This window comes from Pipistrellus kuhlii, unplaced genomic scaffold, assembly GCF_014108245.1.
Source record: "Pipistrellus kuhlii isolate mPipKuh1 unplaced genomic scaffold, mPipKuh1.p scaffold_m20_p_13, whole genome shotgun sequence".
NCBI classification, from domain to species: domain Eukaryota; kingdom Metazoa; phylum Chordata; class Mammalia; order Chiroptera; family Vespertilionidae; genus Pipistrellus; species Pipistrellus kuhlii.
In genome coordinates this window covers 30,842,648-30,869,633 of record NW_023425438.1, presented here as the reverse complement: position 1 = coordinate 30,869,633, position 26,986 = coordinate 30,842,648, and the positions used below count along the sequence as shown (strand labels likewise).

The following is a 26,986-nucleotide window of genomic DNA, read 5'->3' as shown; positions in this document are numbered from 1 at the left end:
GGACTGTATCAAACTAAAAAGCTTCTGCACAGCAAGAGAAACCAACAACAAATCAAAAAGGCAACCGACTGAATGGGAAAAGATATTTGCATAAACAACAGCTCTGGCATGGGGTTAAATAAAGAACTCATACAACTCATCACCAAACGAACAATCCAATTAAAGAATGGGCAGAGGACCTGAATAAACACTTCTCCCATGAAAACATACAAAGGGCCAACAGATATATGAAAAGATGGTCAATTTGACTAGCTACCGTGTTTCCCCGAAAATAAGACCTACTTACAGGTTTCCTTCTGAGTGAAATATAAGGCATCCCCCTGAAAATAAGCTCCCCCCCCAGGCTAAACATGAGAGATTTGGTCCACTGATTCTGAAAGAAATGGAATCACAAGAAATTCACCAGGAAATTCAGGAATTGGATTGTTATGATGATGTTCCAGATGATGACATGATTGTCATTGAATAAATGAGTAAATTCTTGATACCGTAGGATTCACAGTTTGTCTGGTTTGTGTTGACAACTACCGTACTACTGTACTGTATACAGGTAATAAATTTTCTTTATTTTCATGTAACAATAAATGTGTACCATATTCTTCTTCATGGAAATATAAGACATCCCCTGAAAATAAGACCTAGCGCATCTTTGGAAGCAAAAATTAATATAAGACACTGTCTTATTTTCAGGGAAACAAGGTATTAGGGAAATGCAATTCAAAACTATAATGAAATACCACCTCACACCTATTAGATTGGCTATTGTCAGCAAGACAAATAATAAGTGTTGGAAAGCTTGTGGAGAAAAAGAAACCCTCAATCACTGCTGGTGGGAATGTAAACTGGTACAACCCCTATGGAAAATAGCATGGAAGTTCCTCAGAAAATTAAGAATACAGTTGCTATATGACCCAGGAACCCCTCTTTTTGCGTATCCACCCAGAAAATTTTGAAAACATTTTCAAAGCTATATATGTACCACTATCTATGTTCACTGCGGCATTACCTGTGGTGGTTAAAACATGGAAATAAGCAAATGTCCCTCAATAGATAACTGGATAAAGATAATGTATTGTAGTACATATACACAACGGAATACTACTCAGCCATAAGAAAAGATGAAATACTGCCATTTGCAACAGCATAGATAGATCTTGAGAATATCATGCTAAGCATAGTAAGTCATGAGAATATCATGCTAAGCCTAGTAAGTCAGACAGAAAAAGTTAAGAATCATGATTTCATTCATATGTGGGATTTTTATTTTTTCATTTTTATATGATAGCAATAAATGAACAAAAACCTCATAGACACAGTCTACCTTTCTCAAGACTTATAAGCTACTAGAGGCCCAGTGCACGAAATTTGTGCACTGGGGAGGGCATCCATCAACCTGGCCTACACCCTCTCACATCGAGGATCCCTCAGGGGATGTCCAACTGCCGGTTTAGGCCCCAGAATCAGGCCTAAACCGGTAGTTGGACATCCCTCTCACAATCTAGGACCACTGGCTCCTAACCACTCTGCCTGCCTATCACCCCTAACCACTCGCCTGCCTGCCTGATTGCCCCAACCATTCTACCTGACTGCCTGATCACTCCTAATGGTCTCAGACACATCTTTGTCTGAAGGATATCCGGAATGACATCCAGAAGGTCATTCGGCTGTCGGATCTAATTAGCCTATTACCCTTTTATTATTATAGACAGTAATCAAGACTATAGTATTGGTGGAGGAATAGACATAGATAAATGGAGTAGAATAAAGAACCAAGAAATAGACCCACACAGATATGCCCAAATGACTTTTGACAGTGGTGCAAAACCACTTATTGAAGGAAGGATACCTTGTCAACAAATGGTGATGAAGCAACTGGATAGCCATAGCCGCCCTCCTCCAAATGTGCCTTGAACTAAAACTCATTTTTTATTTAAAAAACAGAACAAAAAACACCTCAAAACAGATTATAGATTTAAAGATAAGACAGAGGAAAATGGGGGGGCACTAGGGCTCAGTGAAGAGTTCTTAGATATGACACCAAGTTAAAACAACAATAAGGTATCCCTCACATCTGTCAGAATGGCTACATCAATAAATCAATGAATGACAAGTGCTGGCGAGTATGTGGAGAAAAGGGAACCCTAGTACACTGCTGGTGGGAATGCAGACTTGTGCAGCCATTATCAAAAACAGTATGGCAATTCTTCAAAAAATTAAATATGGAACTGCCATGTGACCCACTTCTAGGAATATATCATAAGAAACCTGAAACACCAATCAGAAAGAATGTAAAGAATGTATGCACCTCCATGTTCATAGCAGCACAATTTACAATAGCTAAGAACTGGAAACAGCCCAAGTCCCCATCAGTAGCTGAATGGATAAAAAAGCTGTGGTACAGCCTAACCAGTTTGGCTAAGTGGATAGAGCATCAACCTGCAGACTGAAAGGTCCCAGGTTCGATTCCAGTCAAGGGCATGTACCTTGGTTGCGAGCACATCTCCAGTAGGGGGTGTGCAAGAGGCAGCTGATCGATGTTTCTAACTCTCTATCCCTCCCCCTTCCTCTCTGTAAAAAAATTAATTATATATATTTTTATATATAATTTAGAAATATATATATATATATATTTCTAAAAATCTTTGGTACATTTATACTATGGAATACTTTGCAGCAGTAAAAAAAGAGGGTAACCTTTGAGATAGCATGAATGTTCAATAATTTAATCTTAATTAGTGTCAATAAAAAAGTAATATTAACTCATCAAAAAATACAAATTTTACTGAAAAGTACAATATAATCCATGAAAATGCCTCGTCCCTTTCTTTCTAGGATAAAAAAACCTTACTTGGAATAAAATAACTTTTGTGGTCTAATTTCAATAAGGTAATAATCCAAATCTTCGCAAAGAAAGGGTAATTTTTGAGACAGCATGGAGGGACCTGGAGAGTTACCATGCTAAGTGAAGTCAGTCAGTCAGAGAAAGACAAGTATCACATGGTCTCACTCATCTGTGGAATCTAAGTAACAAAATAAACTGATGAACGGAGTGAATCCAGAGACTTGAAGCGTGGAACAGAGTGCAGAATCTCAGAGGGAAGGCAGGGGAGGGAGGGTGGGTGGGTGGGTGGAAGGTAATCAACCAAGGACCTTTTATGCATGTGTGCATGGCCCATGGACACAGAACATGTGGTTGGAGGAAGGGGCGGGCTGGAGGGGGTTTATGGGGAGGAAAGGGGGCATATGTAATATTTCTAAGAATCGTTTTTTTTTTTAATAACAAAATGTTGAAAACAAGGCAGAATAAGTACTTTAAAACCAAAGTTTTGTTAAATTATAATTTTCATTCTTATAATACATTGTATGAGTCACAAGGAAATTTTACTCTTTAGATGGAATAGAAGTCTGGGCTTGAGGACTTCCAACTTTACTCTGGAGTTTTCAAACACTGCTAGGACTGCATGGCCTTTTAAAAGCCTTTGGGTATAAGATGATAAAATGTGGTTTTGGTTATTGGCATGCCTGTGCAACAGAGCGTTTGGGAGATGTGATTGACAGGCCAGAAGTGTGTATAAGGGAAATCCTATGCTTATGTCTGCTTCAGTGACTTTATTAGCCACACCCTACTTGTAAATTATAAACTGTCATTCAAAGTAGCAGAGTGATATTTGAAACAAGTCAGGTTATAATACTGCTAGTTTTTTGGGTTTTTTCTTAATGCCTAAAGGTAAATTCAGAAAATGCTACTATGTTGTGGCTCATAAAAGTGCCCATCTGGGAAAAAACCAAAAAACCCAAATGAAAGGAACAATGCAAGAAAGATTTGTGACACTCTGCATGCATATAAGTTATATATTTAGACATCACAATTAACTAGTTCAGCCTTCACTATATCAGCAACTATTTCAGATTGAGGACAAAGAATATAATTTTATTAATTGTTGGCAGATTTTGAACCAGTATCCTAAAATATCTTAATAATTTGTTCCAGTATGACAATATACATACTAAATAAAAATTGCTATTAAGACCAAAAGCTTAACTAGAGACCCTTGCCATCTTTATAAAGAAATATCCAAAAATCTGTGTTTTACAGCAGCGGTCGCCAACTGGTAGTCCTCAGACCACTGGCGAAAGGTTGGCAACCGCTGTTTTCAAACATGCTATATTTTATAAGAAATGCTTAATTTTATATTAAAATATGAAAATTAATGCAAAAACATATATATACTTACATCATACTTCTCTAACAACTGCACAATTTTGAACCAAAATAAGGATGAAAACAAGTATTACAGTTTACTGACTTCTAACTAGCAATATTCAAATGTCCTGAATATTCAATAATTTAATCTTAATTAGTCTCCATAATAAAAGTAATATTAACTCATCAAAAAATTCAAATTTACTGAAAAGTACAATATAATCCTTGAAAATGCCTCATCTCTTTTTTTCTAGATTTAAAAAAACACAACAACAACCTTACTTGCAATAAAATAACTTTTGTGGTCTGATTTCAATAAGGTAATAATCCAAATGTCTCAGCCTTTAGATAAGTATTAAAGGTTTTAATCCTTTTACCATGAATTCCAACCTGAATTCTGGTCAGTGCTCAAACTGAGGTAAAGACCTTTCTGTGTAATTGCTTGGTAACTTAGTACTCAGTAGTGACACTTCCAATTTTTCATATGTGAATGCATATGAAGAGTGTCAATGCATGGAGGCAACTTTAAGGGACATTAGTGGCCAATCTTTATCTGGATTAAATTGTAGGATTTTGGGGTTTTGGTATTTTGTTTTGTTGTTTTTTTGAGGTGGACCAAACCACAAAACTATGTCTCAAGAAGCCTATTTATGTGACAAGGGAGGAGAGACAAATACCTGTAAGCTGAAGTTTAAAGCCCAGACTAGTTTTGAAGTAACAAGAAAGGGAAAGCTAACAGTTCAAATTTCAGTCACTTTTCCTCTGAACCTATCAATGTGTGCACTGGTCCATTAATTATGTGGCCCAGCACCAAATGATATGTTATTCTTCCTTTTTACTCTAGGATGACAGCTTAAGGGAAGATTTTTAGTTCAGGAGAAAGAAAGCTATTTTAAACACCTTACTTATTGGTCTCAAGAATGTTCCTAAGTCATGAATGTAAAACTACTATTTGAGGATCAATTGTTTTGTTGATCACTCTGTCAGAACTAAAATAAAACTGGAGAGATGATTCAAAACCTATGATTCTAATAGACCTAGCATTTCTGGTTAATGAAGTATTCTAAAGCAGAGGTTGGCAATTATTTTCTACAAAGGCCAGACAGTAAATATTTTAGACTTGTGGACCATGTCATTTCTGTCACAACTACTCAACTCTGCCCTTGTGCAAAAGCTGCCGTAGACAATATGTAAATGAATGATCGAAATCAAGTTCCAATAAAATAATTTATGAACACTAAAATATAAATTTCATATAATGTTCACATGTCACAACTTATTATTTTTCTTTTGACTTTCTCCCAAGCATGTAAAAATCATCCTTAGGTTACAGGTTGCAGAAAAACAGAAGCTGGATTTGGCCTAGCCATAGTTTATGACTCTTGTTCTAAGGGATTATTTTGGTTCTTGTTTGGTGTGTTTCTATGCTTCAAAAGAAAAAACATGTCGCTGAGATTTTTTTTTTTTAAATCGTGCTTAAAGTATTTGATTGATTTTTTTCAAAGCCTATCAATGACTTGCCAGAATAAATATGTGGAAGTGATGCCATTTACTAGTAAAATATATCTTGTAGATGAACCTAATTCAATATCTTTAGACCACATTATTGTGTTAGTCCTTAGTAGAAAACATCAGTTTTTAATATAAAATCTTTGGTTCCATTTATTCTGTTTAAAAATTTCCTATGCTAATAACACTTTTGGGGGGGGGGGGGGGGGCCATTAAGTTCGGCCATTTCTTAAATTACCTATTTTAGAGGAGGTTTAAATGTATGTGCTTTTTTATTTTAAATTGCATTTTTTTTTTCTTTAATAAAATATTGAAGCACACAACTAAGCCCTCAATGTGTCAGTAAAGCAAGGGGATATAGATCCATATGAAGGAGAATGGAAACAAGTTTAATATTAACCCCATTCCTTTTGGCAACTAATTGAAATACAGAATACAAGTGACTAATTCTATTTTAATGTATTTTTCAAGTCTTTGAAGACACCATAACAGTTTTATAACAAACGTTTCTGTGACCTGTTAAAGAATCTTCAAATTAAATAATCTGGATATATAAGAATGTTAGTTTTACTCATATTTTTTAAAATAAATACAAACATGATTCAGTATTCAAAAGGTATAGTATCTAGTGAAAAGTTCTAATCTCAAGCCTACTCTATAGTCACCAGTTTTCTCTTCAGAGGCAAGTAGTATTGATTTGTTACATGGTATACTAAATATTACATTTATAATCATAAATATATGTTAATTTTATGTTATGTAATTTTGTAGTATAACCAGTATATATACTTTCTGGTGACAAAAGTTAATAATACATACACATACTATAAAATTCAAACATTGATGGAATGCTTAATTTGGAAAATAAAAATTCTGTATAATCCCACCCATCACTTCACTAAGAAGTAATACATATTTTCCTAGCTTTTCCCCTTTCACATATTTTGAACAAAATGGGGGTCATTCGTTACTTCCTGTTTTACAAATCACCGTTTAAAAGGAACTTAAAGTATTTTGCAAAGTTTTATGTGAGTATATGTAGATTGACCCCTTCTCTTTTTTAACATCTACTTTTCAATTGTGTGAACATACTACAGTTGTTGTTTTTTTCAACAGCTATTCAATTGTATGGATATACTATAATTGTTTTAATGAATGGATGTTTGGATTGTTCCCTCTTTTTATAGAGGGTTTTGGGAAGATGGCAGCAGTGTAGTATTTGAATCTCCTTGAATCCCCTAATAACCCCAAAAATCCATAGACAACATCAGCAAAATATAGTGAAAACATATTCTTATCATCCAAAATATAATGGTATGGACGAAACACCAACAAATACAAGATGCACTAAAAACTTCATGGGACTATGAAGGCCCACGATGGGTATTGACACGATATGATTTCTACCTAGAGCACTAAATGTCAAAGTGCAGAAGTTCAATGATGCACAGATAAATGATGGGAGTAACTACAACTCTATTAAGGTTGTCCAATGCCTCATCATCTAATTAGTGGCATGCATGAATGGATGAACAAGATTCCTACTGTCCCTACCTACTATCCAGCAAAACCAAACCAAGAGAACAGGGTTGGCAGAATCAGCAAGGAAAATGACTTTGCTGAGCTCAACTCTGGAACAATGAAGAGACTCAAGTAGAATATAACAAGTGGGAGGCTCCCGGCACAAGTGCACACACACCCTGATTGCCACACCCCTGCCTCAAAAGGGTGGGGATGGGGCAGCCTTATGGGCCACCTGTGAAATAGCAATACTCTGTTTTTTTTTTCACAGGCCAAAGGGGCTCTTGCTTCTGGCTCTAACCACCCAGTCACACTAGCCAGACACAACCCACTCCAAGGACATTGACAATTAGGGAGTTGAACTGGCATCTACACCTGTGAAATGGTAATGTAGGTGTCCTAAGTAAAGCTCACGGAGGTCAGAAACTACTGATGGAGCAGAAGAGCAAAAGCTCACTTAATCTTGATTTTCAGTATGAATACAGACTAGAAAAGTGGGGAGACATGCACGTGCACACATAATAAAAAAAATTAACGAGAGAAGCAGAGGAACAACAAGGGGCCTTTTATTGGGCCCTGAGAGATGGAGAACTCAGTTACTAATTGAATGATTTTGCAAGGCCATTCTCAGAACAGTACCAGAAGCGGGAGATGTCACTGATGGTTGTAATTTGTGGATACCATAGAACTGTGGGCAGGTATGGAGGTGCTGGAATGGATTGGACCCTGGGTCCTACAAATGTTTAAAAATAACACATCAACCATTTTTAGATACATTTCCCAAACTGAGAAGAACTCAAATTCAGCCTAACAGGCACAATTAGGCCACAGGAAAAAGAAAGTTGAAATCGAAGGGAAGAATATGGATGCTATGGTCTGAATATTTGTGTCCCCCCAAAATACATACCTTGAAATCATAACCCCTAAGGTGATGGTAGATTAGAAGGTGATTAGATCACCAGGGTGAGGCCTAATAAATGGGTTACTGCCTTTCTATAACAAATTAGTAGTAATAGCAGTTATGAAATAACAACATAAATCAGTATTAGAGAAACTAAGAAATGTAATTAGAGGAGTAAGATTTTTTAAAGATGAAAGAACAAAGAAAATAATTTTTCAAAAGAGAGGAAAATAATTTCAGAGATGAAGGTCAAACTAGAATAATCACAAGACCAAAAACACAATGCCTTATGATAACTAGAAAATTTAAAGGAGGAAATGGAGGAAACCATAAGCAAAATGAAAAGCTAACCTGCAGATCAGGAGAAAATATCTGCAAATCATGTATTTGGTAAGAGGTTAATATCTGAAATAAATAACTCATACAACTCAAGAAAAAACACACACAATCCAATTAACAAATTGGCAGAGGATCTGAACAGAAATTTTCCCAAAGAAGACATGCAGATGGCCAACAGGTACATGAAAATGTTCTCAGCATCACTGATCATCAGGGAAATGCAAATCAAAACCACAATAAGGTCACCCCACACCTGAGAAACTAGCTAGTATAAAGAAAAAAACAACAAGAAGAAATAACAAATGTTGGCAAGAATATGAAGAAGGGAACCCTTCTGCATTATTGATGGGAATGTAAACTGGTGGCCACTATGGAAAACAGTGTGATGGTTCCCAAAATTATTTAAAATAGAACTGCCATATGATCCAGTAAATCCACTTCTGGGTATTTATCTGAAGGAAACAAAGGCACTCACTTAAAAACATATTTGCTCCCTAACCGGTTTGGCTCAGTGGGTAGAGTGTTGGCCTGCAGACTGAAGAGTCCTGGATTCAATTCCAATCAAGGGCACATGCCCAGTTGCTGGCTCAATCCCCAGTGGGGGGTGTGCAGGAGGCAACGGATCAATGATTCTCTCTCATCATTTATGTTTCTATCTCTCTGTCCCTCTCCCTTCCTCTCTGAAGTCAATATATATATATATTCTTAAATATATATGTACCTCCGTGTTCATTGCAGCATTATTTACCGTAGCCAAGACATGGATGCAATCTAAGTGTCCATCAATGAATGAATGGATAAGAAAATGTAATACACACACACACACACACACACACACACACACACGCACACACTAGTGGCCTGGCGTACGAAATTTGTGCATATTAGAAGGGAATTAATTAAAGGAAATATTTTTTAATATATTGTATTGATTTTTTATAGAGAGGAAGGAAGATGGCTAGAGAGTTAGCAACATCGATAAGAGAGAAACATAGACCAGCTGCCTCCTGTACACCCCCTACTGAGGATGAGCCCACAACTAAGATACATGCCCTTGACTGGAATCAAACCTGGGACCTTTCAGTCCACAGGCTGATGCTCTATCCACTGAGCCAAACCCGGTTAGGGCTAGAGGAAATATCTTAATATTGCTATTTGACCTTTCTCTATAATAGAAGTGTCAGAGATGAAAGGAAGAAAATTAGTAAAACGTATAAGAAAATCTTCCTCCTGTCAGAGTCTGGGGCACGCCATGGTACCCAGAGTCAAGTCCCTGCTCATCACCCGCACATGCATGGAAACACAGGAGGTCCAGACCCGTCCGGCCCCACCTCCATTGGGTGAGACCCAGACCAGTCCGGCCCCACCCCCATTGGGTGAGACCCAGACCCGGCTGGCCCCACTCCTGTCAAGCCCCTCTGGCTGGGGGCGCAGCCTCAGGTCCCCCGGCCTGGCACTGTGGCAGAGGGCATGGCCTGAGGTCCCCCGGCCTGGCGCCAGGCGCAGCCCCGTCGAGCCCTGCTGGGTGAGGGGCGTGCCTGAGGTCCTCTGGGGCAGGGGACGCAGCCTGAGGTCTCCCAGGGCCAGGGGCAGGAGGCACAGCCTGTGTCCCCATCAAGTCCTGCTGGGTGGGGGGCGCAGCAGCCTCAGGTCTCTGCTGTTTGGTCATGATGTTACAGTGTCCTGGCTAATTTGCTAATATAGATATAGATATAGATATAGATATAGATATAATTATTCAGCCACACACAAAAAAGAATTAAATCTTGTCCTGTGCAACAACAGGGATAGATTGAGGGTACTATGATAACTGAAGTCAGATAGAAAAAGATATTAAATGATCTCACTTATTGTAGAATTTTTTTAAAAAACAATGAAAATGAGCTCATCTATATAGAGAACAGGTTGGTATTGCCTAAGTAGGCTGGGGGAGGGGAAAGGAGTGAGGATAAATGGGGTCAGAGGTATAAGTCTCCAGTTTCATGTACAGCATGGTGACTACATAATGTACAGCATGGTGAATATACTTAGTAATTCTGTATTGTATGTTTGAGATCAGATAGAAGAGTGGATCTTGAAAGGTCTCATCATAAGAAAAAAATGTTTAACTATGTAGACAACGGATATTAACTAGACTTATTGTAGTGATCATTTTGTAACATAAATATCAAATATTACATTATACATCTGAAATAAATATAATGCTATACCAATTAAACTTCAATAATAAAAGAGTATTTTAAATAAAATGCATTGAATCTGAAAAAAGTGAGGAAAAGATTTTAAAAAAACAACCTGAAGAGAAAGTACTAGATAGAGATAATAGGCACAGAAGATCCAAAATATGTTAATAAGAATTCCTAAAAAATAACCAAAGCAATACAATAGAAAATTCTAAAAAACTCTAAAGAAAATTTTCCTGAAATGAAGAAACTTTAAACTGCAAAATGAAAGGGCATAGCACATTAGCCCGAGATTTTCTATATCAAGACATATATTAAGGAAATTCATGGACTTTAAAGAAAACAAGAAAAGAATCCTTTGTGCATGTAGACAAAAAGACTAAGTACTGATAAAGGAAATAAAATCAGATTATGATCACTTTTTTAACACTTTATTCCAGGAAATAAGATTATGATAATTTTTATAGCAATATTTTTCCCAGAATATATATTTAAGATACTCAAGAAAAGAAAATGTGAACTAAATATTCTATATTCAGCCAAAACAACCTATTATTCCCATGAGCCTTTACTGTGAGATCTAAAGAAAGAGATTCTGGCAACCAAAATGACTGATGACATCGACATAAGATAACCATTATAAATACATCAACCTATGAAACTAAATAATGAAACCAGTCACAAAAGTACAAATTCTGTATGACTCTACTCATAATGAAATATTGAAGGCAGTCAAACAGAAAGTAGAAAGATAATTGTTAGGGGATGGGAGGGCAGTGGCATTTGTGAGTATGGTTTCAGGTTTCCTGGGTGAAAAAGTTCTAGATTGCAGAACAATGTGAATATGCTAACAGTACTGAACTATATACATATGCTCCTTGACTTATAATGGAGTTACATCCCAATAAACCCTTAGTTGAAAATATTGTAATTAGTTGAAAACATTAATGTTGCATTTGATACATTTATAATCTATTAAATATCATAACAGTCTACCAGGTTTCTATTGATGGAGTATCACTTTTGTTCCATTGTAAAGTTGAGAAATCATAACTTGAACCATCTTAAATAGGGAACTGACTGACTCTACTTGAAAATGGTGAGATGATAAATTGTCATGTATTTTATCACTATTTTTAAAAAATGATAGTTATTATAGAGACAGTGACATAGTACAATTATCAAAAAATGTGGGGTGTGCCGAACCAGTTTGGCTCAGTGGTAGAGCGTCGGTCTGCGGACTGAAAGGTCCCAGGTTCGATTCCGGGCAACCATGTACATTAGTTGCGGGCACATCCCTGGTAGGAGGTATGCAAGAGGCAGCTGGTCAATGTTTCTCTCTCATCGACGTTTCTAGCTCTCTATCTTTCTCCCTTTCTCTCTAAAAAATCAATAAAATATATATATATTTTTTAAATGTGGGGTGAATGAATAGAACAAAAGCAGAATAAGTATAATGATTGCCTTATTGGTATTGGCTGGAAATAAGATAAATACTACTTCAAATCTGACAGTGGAGAGGAATAAAGGGGAAAATGGACAAGTAGCTAATTCCCATATTGCTCACAGTAGGGAGCCAACAGACAGAGCTTCCCTAAAACAAGTAAATGTCGAGAATAATTTATAAAGGTAATAGATATAAAATAAAACTTTTGGAATAAATAGAAAATTTACTAAGTATTAAAAAATTATATATGCATATTAAATAAGGCAGACAACATAGACTGAGTGAATGCAGTGAAACAAGATGGCAAATCTGAGGATGAACATAAAGATCAAAATGTGAGTGAATTTAACTCATAAAAAGAAAAAGTTCAGATTAGCTAACAAAGCAAAACCCAACACTATGATGCATGCAAGACAGACAGACACACACACAGTCAAGAAGAGAAGGAAGGACTGGAGGGAGAAGGAAAGCGACCTAGAAATATTAAAATAAAAAGATAAATATAGATGTGGACAAAGACAAATTAAAAGAATAGTTTTCCCTAGCTGGCTTGGCTCAGTGGATAGAGCGTTGGCCTGTGGACTGAAGGGTCTCAGGTTCAGTTTCAGTCAAAGGTACATGCCCAGGCTGGAGGCTCGATCCACAGTACGGGGTATGCAGGTGTTAGCTAATCAATGATTCTATCTATTGATTTTTCTACCTCTCCCTCCCTCTCCCTTCTTTTGAAATCAAATATATTACACACATACACATATATATTAAGGAAATAGAGTTCACACTAGAAATCTGATAAGAGAATTCAGACAAAAAGAGCAACAAAGAAGATAACTTTATAATGCTGAAAGATACAATTCACAATGAAGATGTAATAGTTATGGAACTAGCACTTCTAGAAATCTAGCCCAAAGATACCCTGATATATGTATATATTTGGCCTTTTAAATAACATCAGGATTAGGGGCACCAACTCCCATGCAGTTGAAAATTCACATACAACTTTTGATAACCCCCAAAATTAACTATCTTTGGCCCTTGGTATATGAAGGGAACTGGTTCCAGAACTCCCATGGATAACAAAATACACAGATGCTCAAGTCCCTAATATAAAATGGCATAGAACAGTGCAACCCTTAGCTTCTACTGATTCCCAACCCCAAATGGAAGATACCGTTTTTGATCCCCAAAAACATTTTTGAATCTGCGGACACAAAACCCACATGGACATGGAGAGCCCACAGTTGTTCATTGAAAAAATATCCACATATGGATGGACCGTGCAGTTCAAACTTGAGTTGCTCAACAGTTAATTATATTTACATCTCCCCAAAGAATGAGTTGTCATTATTTATTTTCATTGAAGGCATATATCAAAGCTCTCAAAAGATAACAAGAGAGACCCAATGCTAAAGGCAAACTTTTATTCATAAAACACTGTGATAACACATTATCAATAATGTGCATGCTTTTTCTGTTTGTGCTTTCATATTTTCTAATGAAAACATATCTGTTCAATACAATGTATTCTGTATTTCTTACATTGGATGGCATGACTTTCATAAAGATCATATCAACACTTTGAAATGACTAAGACTAGCAGTGTGAACTCCTTAACGTTAACCCTGAAAGTTGCTCATGCTGACCTCTTAACCATTTGGCTTTTTTCCTCCTGTTCTTGCTTACTTTTGACATGCTGTTGACAATTGAGCATCCCAACATTTTCCCCCATTACCATAATAATCTCATGTCTTTTTCAGTTTCTAAAAGATAGAAAAATATTATTTTCCTTAAGTATAGCATGGAAGATCTTGTTTTTGGAGGTAGAAGAAAAAATGAACTTGAAAGGAGGGTAAATAGACTCAAAATATTTTTAAAGGTTTGGAATAAAATTGAAATTTTAATAATGAAATTCATGTGTAGTTTTCTCAAGCTATTAATAGTATACCACAGATTTAGAAACCATTACCAGAAGATTTTTCTTCCCATATAATTCTCTTACAAGTAGAAGTCATTAAATAAAATGAACAAGCTCATATCAAAGGAAACATGTCCAAAGTCACTCTTCCATGTAACTGTCAAGATTTTGCCAAAAGCCACTTTCTTATATTTTTCACTTTCTTCATAAATAATCTAGGGTTGTAATAATTGCACATCATTGCTCTCTTTTGAGAAAACTAATAAAAATTACAATACTGATTTTTAATAATTGTTTGCTTTTTTAAAATTGTTTTTAAAAAGACAAAGTCAGCCACTCAGTTTACCTACAAAATGTCAGATTGGTAATAAAAATGCAAATGTTCAGTTACTTTTAACCATTTCGGTTTTCTTGATCTGCTTCCTATGATTTTTTTTTGTAATTATTTTCATAAGACCATTGGATGAAATTCTAGTTCAATGAAGAATGCGAATAGGGAGAGAATTTCATACATACATATATAGAATGTAAAATTATTTTTAAGAACAAAACTTATTTTTTAAAAACACATCTAAAACCTAATATCTCTTTAAAAAATTATGTTTGTGGGATTCCTAAATTGTTTAAAAGATCAGTATGAAGAATTCTTGTAAACAGTTCTCACAGAGTCTGTGTTCTTTTAACTTAAAAAGGCTTTATATAATAATTGCTCTGTAAATATCAGATTTTTTTATATATTGTGCTATGTACACAAAGAAGCCGACAAATGGCTTATCTTGTACTTATCAACTTGTTTATTTTTATGCCTCCAAAAAGCCATATTTTTTTTTTTACAAGAGCAGCTGCTACTTTGTAAATATTTTAATGGCTTCTGTTAAGTAGAGCTGTCATTTTTGCAAACAATATTATAAAAGATTTTCATTCTTCCATGTGATTGCATATCTTGAAATGTGTTTTACCCTGAAAATCCTTTGGAGATTTCAGACTGGAAAGGATGTCTCTTTAGAATGCACAAGGCCAACAAAAGCATAGCTAGATTTAAAGAATGATGTGTAAGATCACCAAGGAAATAGTTCCATTTATTTCAGAAAACAAATGTATAAAAGCAGTCAGTTCTCTTAGCTCACTTCTTTTTCTTTGGGCTGTTTGAAGAAATGGAACAGTATTGGCTTTGAGCCAAACATACCAGGTCTGAACCTCGATTCTTTTGCTCCTTGATGGAGATTAGCAGACCTTCAGTCCTGTCCACACTGTCCACTGAGACATGTGGTCCACACCGAAAGGTCCTTGAAATCTGTCCCCATCAAAACCATTCGTGAGCATATTTGGTTCATTCCAAATGGTCCTGGGGATTTGGCGCTGTCGAAAACCCCTCCGGGTTCAAACAGCTCATAATGTTTGTTAATGCTTTTGGTTTACAAAATTCGTACATTAAAAATGCCACAATGGCCCTGGCTGGTTAGTTCAGTTGTTTGGAGCATTGTCCTGATAACCAAGGCTGTGGGTGCGATCCCCAATGAAGGCACATAACAAGAATCAACCAGTGAATGCGTAAAAAGGTGTAACAACAGCTCGCTCGTGCGCGCACGCTTTCTCTAATAAAAAAATACGATCGTGTTTTATTAGTACGTACAATAATCCAATAGTTGTGGCTGTATTGCCAATAATACCCCTTCTTATGTTGGTAGCCTAGCTGGTAATGGTACATGGGGTTCGGTAGATAGGAGTGGATTCAAATACTGCAGAAGAGGAGGACTCATATTGCTATGCATACTACATAGCAAGAATCCCACAGTTAGAGAAATGCATAGGGGACAGCAAGTCAAGGATGGGATCTCACAATGCATGGTATATTAATATGTCACTGCATTTGGTGGGATATGTCTGGGTCATTCAATAAGGGTGGAATTTGGAAGGAGGAGCTAGGTCAAGCTGCCAAGTAAAAGGGACGGTGAACATTGTACAGACCATCCTATTTGTCAGGGGTGAGAACAGGTGTGGCAGTCAGGTGTAACAACCACAATGAGGGGGTTTGCGGGTATCTATTAAACACCCTATAACTATCCCATCACCCAGGGCTAATGGATGATGTTTCCCTTGAAAACTGCAATAAAAGGCAGGAAGCATCTGGACATTATTGGAGAGGGTTTTAGTAGATGTGCCTTCCACACTTACCTGCCAGTCGGCAGGGACCACCACACCATTGGCTGGTTCCATCTACTGGCTGCTCCAGTCCTGCCCAACTGGATGTCAAATCCACAAGACATTAGAGAGGCTTCCCCTATCAATAAACCAGCAACCATTGGGCAGATGGCTACAAAAGAAAAACAGCAACCCTTCTTTTACTTGGCAATAGAAAATCTTTACTTGAAAATCGTGGAGGAATATGGCAGAAGTAGGATACTCACAAAAAAAAAAAAAAAAAAAAAAAAAAAAAAAAAAAAAAAAAAAGCCAATGCTACATCATAATGGTTTTTGTTACCATTCCTATTCCTTTAAGAGAGGTAGGAATAAAAGAGAGGAGAATCTTCACTGCCCAATGTACAACTACAATAGTTAGGATGTGGATACCATTACAGTCATTAAAGATGTGACAGGAAAACATCAGCATTATGTTGATATTGATGGGGTAGTAAGGAAAACACTGAATAGATTAAAATGACATACAGAAAAGAAACAAATGCAGCACCATCACAGTTACTTCAAAGAACTCTCTGTGATTTTCATGATGAAGAGGTCTTGTTAATGCTACCAGAAAGAAACTTATTAAAGATGCAAGTAAATAGAATTCAAAATAGACACAATCTCCAAACCCAGCTTCACTGCATTAAATTCAATTCCAGCAGAGTATAAAGTGACCAGACATAGAAAACCATTTCTTATGGTTTTCCAGTGCTCAAGATGATGAAAGAATTCTTATTCACACAATATATAACAACGTTAGATACTTAAGTGTTAGTACCACATTATTCAGTGATGGCGCCAAGACAGTTCACTTGGTTATTTATTGTGTATGATGTAGTATTGGGCTATACTATGACATTGATTTATGCACTAACTATGGAAAGGCAAGAAGAAACTTACAGATATACAGAGTGTCCCAAAAAATGTATACACACTTAATGGCTAATAGTTCAATTGATGTTTCTTTCTTTTCAGATTTAACCCATTGGAACTAATAATTTATTCAAAGTGCATATACATTTTTGGGGACACCCTGTATATACATAGATATACACATATATGAGGAAGTACATTTGCATGGGGGGAAAAATCTCGATGTTAATCTTTCATTATGTAGGATGGATTTAATAATTGCAACTATGAATGCAAGCCAACCCGCTTCTAACAGATTCACAAATAAAAGAATGTTTGCTTTACTTTTTAAAAATATGTTTTTTTTTTAAGAGAGAAGAAGAGAGAGGGACAGAGAGATAGAAACATCAATGATGAGAGAGAAAAATCATCAATTGGCTGCCTACTGTACAACCCCTACTGGGGATTAAGGCCAAAACCCAGGCATGTACCTTAACTGGGAATCAAACCCATGACCTTTTGGTTCCTGGGTTGATGCTCAACTGCTGAGCCATACCAGCTGGGCGCTTGTTTCACTTTTCACAGTCATTGTAGTGAAAAAATATCCTCTTTGGGTCTAACACATGAATATATGACAATGGAAAGTAGCAGCCATAAGTGTGCATCTAGGTTGTTGGACTTCCATTTGTGCCTCTGAAATATGTAAATGAGGGTTAGGGATAGAGAACCTACTTGAGGAAACAATGACTGAAAATTTTCCTAACCTAGTTAAAGGAAAAAGGCACATAAGTCCAGGAAACACAGGGAGTCCCAAACAAGATGAATCCAAAGAGGCCCACACCAAGACACATCATAATTAAAATTTCAAAGGTTAAAGGTAAAGAGAGAATCTTAAGAGCAGCAAGAGAATGATAGTTACCTACAAAGGACTTCCTGTAAGACTATCAGGTGACTTCTCAATAGAAACATTTCAGGCCAGAAGGGATTGGCATGAAACAGTCAAAGTGATGAAAAGCAAGAACCTACAACCAAGACTACTTACTCATAGCAAGGCTATCATTTAAAATTGAAGGCAAAATAAAGAGCTTCCCAGACAGAAATGAGCTAAAGAAGTTTATTACCACCAAACCAATATTGCAAGAAATGTTAAAGGGCCTTAAAAGGAAAATAAATTGAGGGGGTAGGTATAAAGAATAAAATGGTAATAAATGTGTACCTATCAGTAATCACTTTAAATGTGAACAAATTATAAGCTCCAATCAAAACATATAGGGTAGCTGAATAGATAAGAAAACAACCCATATATATGCTGTCCACAAGAGACCCTCCTCAGCACAAAAGATACGCTATGAATAGTCAAGTTAGAAATGAATTTTTCAAATGTGAATTCAAAAAACATTATTTAATTATCAGAAACCCCTGGTTGAACTAAATATCAGAATGACAAAAGTAATAGTGGGTGTCACTATAGGTTTTCCACCGTGCACTACACAGTAAATTGTCAATTTAAAAAAAAAATTTTTAACGTTTCATTAGGGCATATAAAAGCTTTCCTGTAATCATATTCATAAGGGGGTTAACAGCAACTGTATCTGTATTTGACTCATGTCTTATCATTTCTTAACAGAACTCCTGGGACCTTTAGACAGAGGGGACCTGCTAAATGAAGCATTTGTTGGCCTGTCTTTAACACATCAAGAAGACGACACATTTCCAGAAAAACTCCCTCCCTTTTGTTCAGTCCACAGACATATTAATCAACAAAGAACACTGAATGTCTCCTCTAGCAGGTAAAATATGTTGAACTAAGAAAATTGCTTCATAAAGTATTTAGTATGAAACAATTTAAACATTCCCTGCTTAAATGCAAACTAAGACTTAAGAAATGAAATTTCAGATGTTAAAGAGAAAAATGTGCATTTTCTCACATCTAAGATTTTGCCGTATTTTGGTCATGCAAGAGCAGGCAAGATGGAGGCAAAAGTGAATGTAGAAAAGATATTGTTAGAATTAACGTTATTTAAAGCCAAAATAAAATTAATGTATTGAATTGTTTGAATTCTGTTGTTAAATTTTAGGATTGTTAGATTATTAGATTAAGATATTAATTTTGAATACTTAATTTAAATTATAATTTGTATGTTATGCTTATGCAAGCTAGCCATTAGTTTTTGAAATCTGATGGTAATTTAATATCTATTCAGCTTGCTACATTAGGTTATTAAGAAAATAAACATAAGGATAAATGTGAAATTAAAAACACTACATAAAGTAATAATGTTACTTATAATGAAAATAATTTGATGATGATGACCATACTCTGAAGCAAAGGTCAGCAAACTTTTTGTGTAAAAGACAATATATCATGTTTGAAGGCCATATAAACTCTCACAACTACTTGTAACTGCCACACACACACACACAAATATATATATATATATATATATATATATATATATATATATATATATATATATATGAGATTGGCTGTTACAGTAAAACTATTTACAAAGCAGGAAGTGAGCAGGAATTATAGTAGTTTGGTCTGTAATTTATACAGCTGCCCTAAAAGATCCCAACTCTATGCAATAATTATAAAAAGACCACATTTTTCATATATATCATATGTGATGGATATCAATATGGGGTCTATATCATATGAAATACACAATATACAGCAACCTGTGGTGTTCTAGGAGACTGCGCCCATCCTCCCACCACCCAAAGCTAGTTCAAAACTTATAGTTTTTGTAAAGAATGACAGGCTTTGTGAAAACCAATAGTTTACTTGACTTGGAGTTTATTTATATATATATATATATATATATATATATATATATATATATATATATATATATATATATGTGTGTGTGTGTGTGTGTGTGTGTGTGTGTGTGTGTGTGTGTGTGTGTTTCAGAGAGGAAGGGAAGCGAGATATATAAAAACATCAATGATGAGAGAGAATCATTGATCGGCCGCCTCCTGCACGCCCACCTACTGGAGATCGAGCCTGCAACCCAGGCATATGCCCTTGAATGGAATAGAACCCAGGACCCTTCAGTCCATAGGCCAATGCTCTACCACTGAGCCAAACCAGCGAGGGCAAAAGTAACAAACTTGATAATTAATGAACAGGGAAGGCCACAGTTCTACTTATTAGGTCAAGTGCCAGAAACTGAACAGGAAGATGCTGGGAATGAGAGAACCAAAGAGAAGCTAATTAAACTCTGCACGTTCCTGATAGAGCTGTGTGACCTCCCTTTGTGGCTCTCCGTCTTGCAGAACCCTAAAATTTCCCTTATACTTCTTTCCTCCTTCACACCCCCACGCGGATGTGCCCGCAACCAAGGTACATGCCCTTGACCGGAATCGAACCCGGGACCTTTTAGTCCATCATCAAAGGTGCCTCTCTCTTTTTGCCTTTGATCACCCACCTATCTCCCCTCAGCAGAAACTAAAAACTTGTCCCTTTGAATTGGAGGGTACTTTTAATATTAGGCCTTTCATGCAGTCCATGCTCTGATCAGCAAGAACACCAGGAATTGGAGAGATCAGACACTGGGCTTTGGTGTTTTATTCCATTCTATTTACAATTATTTTGAATTTTTGACATCCTATCTTCAAGTCATGACAGAAGTGTGGTTTTCATGAAGTTTCACTTCTCCCTTTAGTCTGTTTTGTACTGTTTATATATTGCTTTATACTGTTTATTAGAGGAAGTATTGGGAGATGAAAAGGAAGGCAGCCACTGTTAATATATTCAGCTACCTGGAAGTCCTTCCCCAATTTACTTAAAAAATAAAAAAAAACAATTTTGCCGAAACCGGTTTGGCTCAGTGGTAGAGCGTCGGTCTGCGGACTGAAAGGTCCCGGGTTCGATTCTGGTCAAGGGCATGTACCTTGGTTGCGGGCACATCCCCCGTGGGGGGTGTGCAAGAGGCAGCTGGTCGATGTTTCTCTCTCATCGACGTTTCTAGCTCTCAATCTCTCTCCCTTCCTCTCTGTAAAAAATCAATAAAATATATATATATTTTTTTTAAATTGGTGTGCTCTTCTAAATTTAAAAGTAATTTTAAAAAAAACAATTTTACTGAGGTATAATTTACAGATACCATAAAATTTACCCATTTTAATTATACAATTCAGTGATGAATGGTAAATTTATAAAATTTGCAACTACTACCATAGTATGGTTTTAGAACATTTCCATCCCCCCATTTACGTAGTTCCCTGGTGCCAATTTCTAATCAATTCTCACTCACATCTCCAGCCAAGACAGCCATTGATATGCTTTCTGTCTTAGAGAAATTTTATATAAATGAAAAATCATACAATCTAGAAATTTTATATAAATGGAGTCCACAATTTTGGATGTGTGTGTGTCAGGCTTCTTTCACTTATCATTATATTTTGGAGGTTTATGCATGTCACATCATGTAGCATATTCCTTTTTAATTGCTGAATAGTATGATACTGCATTGGTATAACACATTTTGTATACCCACTAATCAGCTGATTGATATTTGAATTATTTCCAGGTTTTGGCTATTATGGATAATGTTGCTATAACTATTCACATATAAGTGTTTGTATAGTTTTATGTTTTGTTTCCCTTTGACAGATATCTAAGAGTGAAAATGCTGGGTTATGTTGTAAGTTTATATTGTTAGTTTTAAGAAATTTTCTAATTGTCTTTCCAAAGTGATTGTATCATTTTACATGCCCACCAACAGTGTATGCGGGCTCCAGTTTCTTTCCATCCTCACCTTGTTTGGCATCGTCAGTCTTTTATAACCATTCTAGTTGGTGTGGAGTGGTATCTCTTTACGATTTTAATTGTATTTCCCGAATGACTGATGATATTGAGCATTTTTATGTGATGATTAGCCATTAGTATATCTTCTTCAGTGAAGTATTCAAAACTTTTGTCTATTTTTTATTGAGTTGTCTTCTTATTCAATTATGAGTTCCTTATATATTCTGAACATAAGTCCTTTATCAGATTTACAATTTGTAAATAATTTCTCCCAGGCTATGGCTTGCCTCTTTATTTCTAACAGTGCCTTTTGACATGCAAATTTTTATTTTGTCAAAGCCCACTTTAGCTGTTTTTTCTTTCATTGGTTGTACTTTTTTGTGTTATATATAAATATTCTTTTTCTAACCTAAAGACACAAAATTTGTCTCTTGTTTTCTCCTAGAAGTTTTAGTAGTTTGAGTCTATTTTGAGTTCATTTTTGTGAGTAATGTGATATAAGCATCTAAGTTCATTATTTTGTTCAGGAAATCCAGTTTTCCCAGGAAAACTCATTCCCCCCCCCCTACATTGCTGTGGCATCTTTGTCAAAAAATCAATTGGCCCATAAGTGGAACAGCTTCTGGATCCGCCATTCTGTTCCATTTATTTATATCTTTACACCAACAAGAGCCTAGACTTTGCTTTATGGAAGGCTGTACTAAACCAGTATCACAAAATACATCATAATATCACAAAAATCCAGTCAGAGAAAGATAAATATCACATGATCTCACTCATATGTGGGATATAATGATAAACATAATTTGATGAACACGAATAGATCCACAGCCAAATGGCAGGGAAGGGGGACGGGGAGGGGGGGGAGAACAACCAAAGGACTTGTATGCATGCATATTAGCATAACCAATGGACACAGACACTGGGGCGGTGGGGGCATGCCCAGGGTGGGAAAGGCTGAGGGGAGGGGGGAGGGTCAATCAGGGAAAAAGGAGACATATGTAAAAGTTTAGATAATAAATAAACAGTAGAAAGATGAACAGTTCCATACAAAGTTACTACAAAGGAACAGAAAATGAAAACCTACACATATCAATTGAGGAAAATTCTACCCCCACCTCCAAAAAACAACCACCATGAAGTAGGAAAATACTGCAACACTGGAGGCAAAATTAAATGTAACAAGCAACTCGGTACATGGAAATGCCTCTGAATTAGAAGACAAAAAACTAAGAGGAGGAGAAGGATGTGGATGGTGGGAGGGAGGAAGCAATGAAGTTCATTGAACTCAAGAAAGAAAAGGAAGAAGAAGACAGTATTACATCAGAAATGAAAAATAAATCACAAGGGCATCCAAATGAAAATAAAGTCAAAATACAATTTGACAGCCTAGATATGTTTACAGGTTTTCACTGAACTTCTATGTTTCAGAAAGCTGATCAAGATCATGTGAGAAAGAAAATGCGAGCTGAAAAACAAAAAGAAGTTTTCCATTTCCTCTCAGCCTAATTTGGTCTCCTATGAATTTTCTTATTTTTGTTTTCTGGCCCACTAAGTAAATCCTATGGTGAAGAGAAGTTACATGTTGCTGTTCCTTTAATGTGTCTCAAGAAAAGCTCTGAGACACAGGAGACTCATAGCTCTCCCGTGACATGGAAGTTCTCCAGTACTTAGAAAATCCAAAACTCCGAAATGTATATATCCTGTCAGTGTTTGGGTCTGGAATGTACTCTTTTTTTAACTAAGCCAAATGAAAAACATGGAAGTATAATTTCATGTACAAAGCCTTGTTAATGTTATATATTTTGAAATCTATATCCTTTGTTAGTGGACTTCATGTGATATGTGCTATTTGCCTAGTATTTTTCTTCCATAAAACTTAGAGCATTCAAACTTCATATCTTTGCATTGAAAATATCATAAAATTTAAGCAATAGAACATCCTTATTATCTAAAACTGTGGTTAAAGTCCTCATAATGTGAACTATTTTACCTGGAGAATGTTGAATCTCAGAGGGAAGGCAGGGGTGGGTGGTTGGGTGAATGAGAATAGATTAATCAAAGAATTTACATGTATATATGCATAACCCATGGACACAGACAATAGTGTGGTGAAGGCCGGGGTGGGGCGGGTGCAGGCTTGACGGTGTCAATGGGGGAAAGAAGGGGCCATCTGTAATACTTTCAACAGTAAAGATTTTTTTAAAAAAAACTACTTGTAAACTTAGTCCATACTCCCATTGAAGACTAGCATTTCTCTTCACCTATTAATTGTTAATTCACCAATGCTTTCACTGATTGTCAGCTATGTAAACAACCAACATATAATGCAGACATATTTCAAAACAACTGAAAATTTTGCACAAAACAAAAAATTTGTTTCATGACTCAGCTGGTGTGGCCCAGTGGTTGAGCAACTGGTTCCGTTCCCCATCAAGGCACTTGCCTGGGTTGTGAGTTATATCCCCAGTAGTCCCCAGGCAATCACTGTTTCTCTCTCATAGATGTTTCTATCTCTCTTTCCCTTCCCCTTTCTCTCTAAAATCAATACAAACATATTAAAAAATAAAAAAGACACTTGCATGAAATTTGTTCATCAGGCCTCTAGTAACTAAATAATAGGCTTTGGTTTTGCTATTTCATGTACAACTGAATACAGAGCTGGACAGGGTTGCTGAATTGCATTCTGCAGATATGGCAGATCTGCAGAAAAATTCCCTAAATGGGGCCTGAAAAGCCCTGACTCAACCTTATAATGCTTTTTCTCTATAGACCAACCTATTGGCCCGTTACCTGTGCTTTAAGGTACACCAAGCATTGCATGTCCCTTCCCAGAGACAAATTCATTAATATATCAAAAAAATATATATATACTGTGAGTAATTGGGGTTTCTCTGCAAGGTTCATTTAGTATTCAAAAATCAATGAAATTCACTACTATACTGACAATTTAAAGAAAATTTAGTTGATTAAGTCAACTAGTGCACAAAAGAACACTTGACCAAATTGAATACCTATTCATAATTTAAAAAATAATTTTTTCCAGAAAACAAGGAATAACAGGGAGCTTCCTCAATCTACAGAACAGCTTTAAAAAAAAAAAAAAAAAAAAAAAGGATAAAACATACTACAGCTAGCAACATACCTGGCAGAGAAAGACTGTTTTCTCCCTAAGATTGGGAACATGGCTGGGCATACAACAAAGTTGTCCACTCTCACCAATCTTGTGCTGAAAGTCTTAGCCAGTGAAATGAGTCAAGAAAAGAAAGAAAAAAAAATACAGCTTGGTCAAGAAGAGTTAAGACCATCCCTATTTGCAAACAATGTGACTGTCTATGTGAAAATCCCATGGAAGCTACAAAAAAACTCATATAGCTAATAAGTAAGTTTGTAAGGTCACAAGATACACAGCCTACACACAAATGTCAACTATATTTTTTGAATTCTAGTAAAGAACAATTGAAAATGAAAATTTTCCATTTTGCAATAGCTCCAAAACAAAGCAAATACTTAGGTAACAAATCTAACAAAACATGTTCAAAATCTGTATGGCAAGAACCTAACACCCTATTCAAGAATTTAACTCAGCCGAGACCGGTTTGGCTCAGTGGACAGAGCGTTGGCCTGTGGACTGAAGGGTCCTGGGTTCGATTCCAGTCAAGGGCATGTACCTTGGTTGCAGGCACATCCCCAGTAGGGGGTGTGCAAGAGGCAGCTGATCGATGATTCTCTCTCATCGATGTTTCTAACTCTCTATCCCTCTCTCTTCCTCTCTGTAAAAAATTAATAAAATATATTTTTTTTTAAAGAATTTAACTCAAATGGATCACAGATAGAAATAGAAAATGTAAAACTTTTAGGGGGGAGGGGAGACATAGGAAGCAATCTTCCTGATCTGGAAGTAGTCAAAGAATTCTTAGATTTGACACCATTTAAAAAACTGGTAAAAGGCCCTGGCCAGGCGGCTCAGTTGGTTGGAGCATCATCTGGTGCACCAAAGGGTTGAGGGATAGGAATCAAGGCACATACCTAGGTTATGGGTCCGTCCCCAGTTGAGGCACATAGGGGAGACAATTGCCAGCATTTGTCTCTCACTCTCCCCTCCTCCCTGTCTTCCCCTCTCTAAAATCAGTAAACATATCCTTGGCCGAGGATAAAACAAACCTGGCAAGGTGGATTTTACCAATTTTTGCTCTTCAAAGGACACTGTTAAGAGTATGAAAAGACAAGCTACATGTGAGGAAAAATATCTGCAAATCATATAACAGATCAAGTATTTGTGTCCAGAATGTATAAAGTACTCTGAAAACTCAATAAGACAAAAAAAAAACAAAATACACCACAATTAAAATGGGCAAAAGAATTTGAACACTTTGATAAGGAGATATATGGATGGCAAATAAGCACATGAAAAAATATGCAAAATTAGCCGTGAGAGAAATGCAAAATTAAAACCATAATGAGATACCCCCGCGTACCTATCAAAATGTGTACAATAAAATCATACTGACAATGCAAAGCACCGAGCAACTGGGACTCTCAGACTTTGCTGGTGAGAACATAGCACGGAGCAGCCATGGTAGAAAAGAACTGAGCAGTTTCCTACAAAGTTAAACATAAGGTATCATCTCTATTCTTGAGTTTTAATTTCTGTAGAGCAAATATTCATGTCAGATGAAAACCTGTACATGAATGTTTATAGCGATTTTACTCATAATTGCCAAAACCTGGGCAAATAAATATTCTTCAATAGGTGAATAAACAAACCGATTCATTTATACACAATAAAGTATTACTCAGCAATAAAAAGTAACAAACTATTAACACATGTAACATCTTGGACGAATATAAGGGCAGTGACAGAAGCTAGTCACAAACATTATAATGTGTGATTCAAATTATATGACATTCTTGAAAATTATGCATAAAATATTTGTATATTAAAGTTGGACTTAATACTCTTCAAAATGTCCTATAAAATACTCAGTGGTGGGAAAATTAAGATCAGTTATTAACATTATGGTATTTAAATTATTACATCATTGAAATGTTCCAAGGAAATTTTTAATTACATTTTTTTAGACTTCTGAAGTTTGAAAATATTTAATATTTAAAAATCTGTAACATATTTAACTATATCATTTTCTTTTTTACCCTTTACCAATTAAAAAAAAAACA

At 36.1% G+C, this 26,986-nt stretch overlaps 1 protein-coding gene across 5 annotated transcripts in view; it reads left to right on the top strand.

Moving 5' to 3' along the window:
- Positions 1-26,986, top strand: part of LOC118717424 (WD repeat containing planar cell polarity effector) — a 217,435-nt gene that overhangs the window by 179,441 nt on the left and 11,008 nt on the right. For all 5 annotated transcript variants that reach the window (XM_045580802.1, XM_045580801.1, XM_036435487.2 and 2 more), the window contains exon 15: positions 18,680-18,842. In XM_045580802.1, the coding sequence (XP_045436758.1) occupies positions 18,680-18,842 (163 nt within the window). The remainder of the gene's footprint in view (positions 1-18,679; positions 18,843-26,986) is intronic.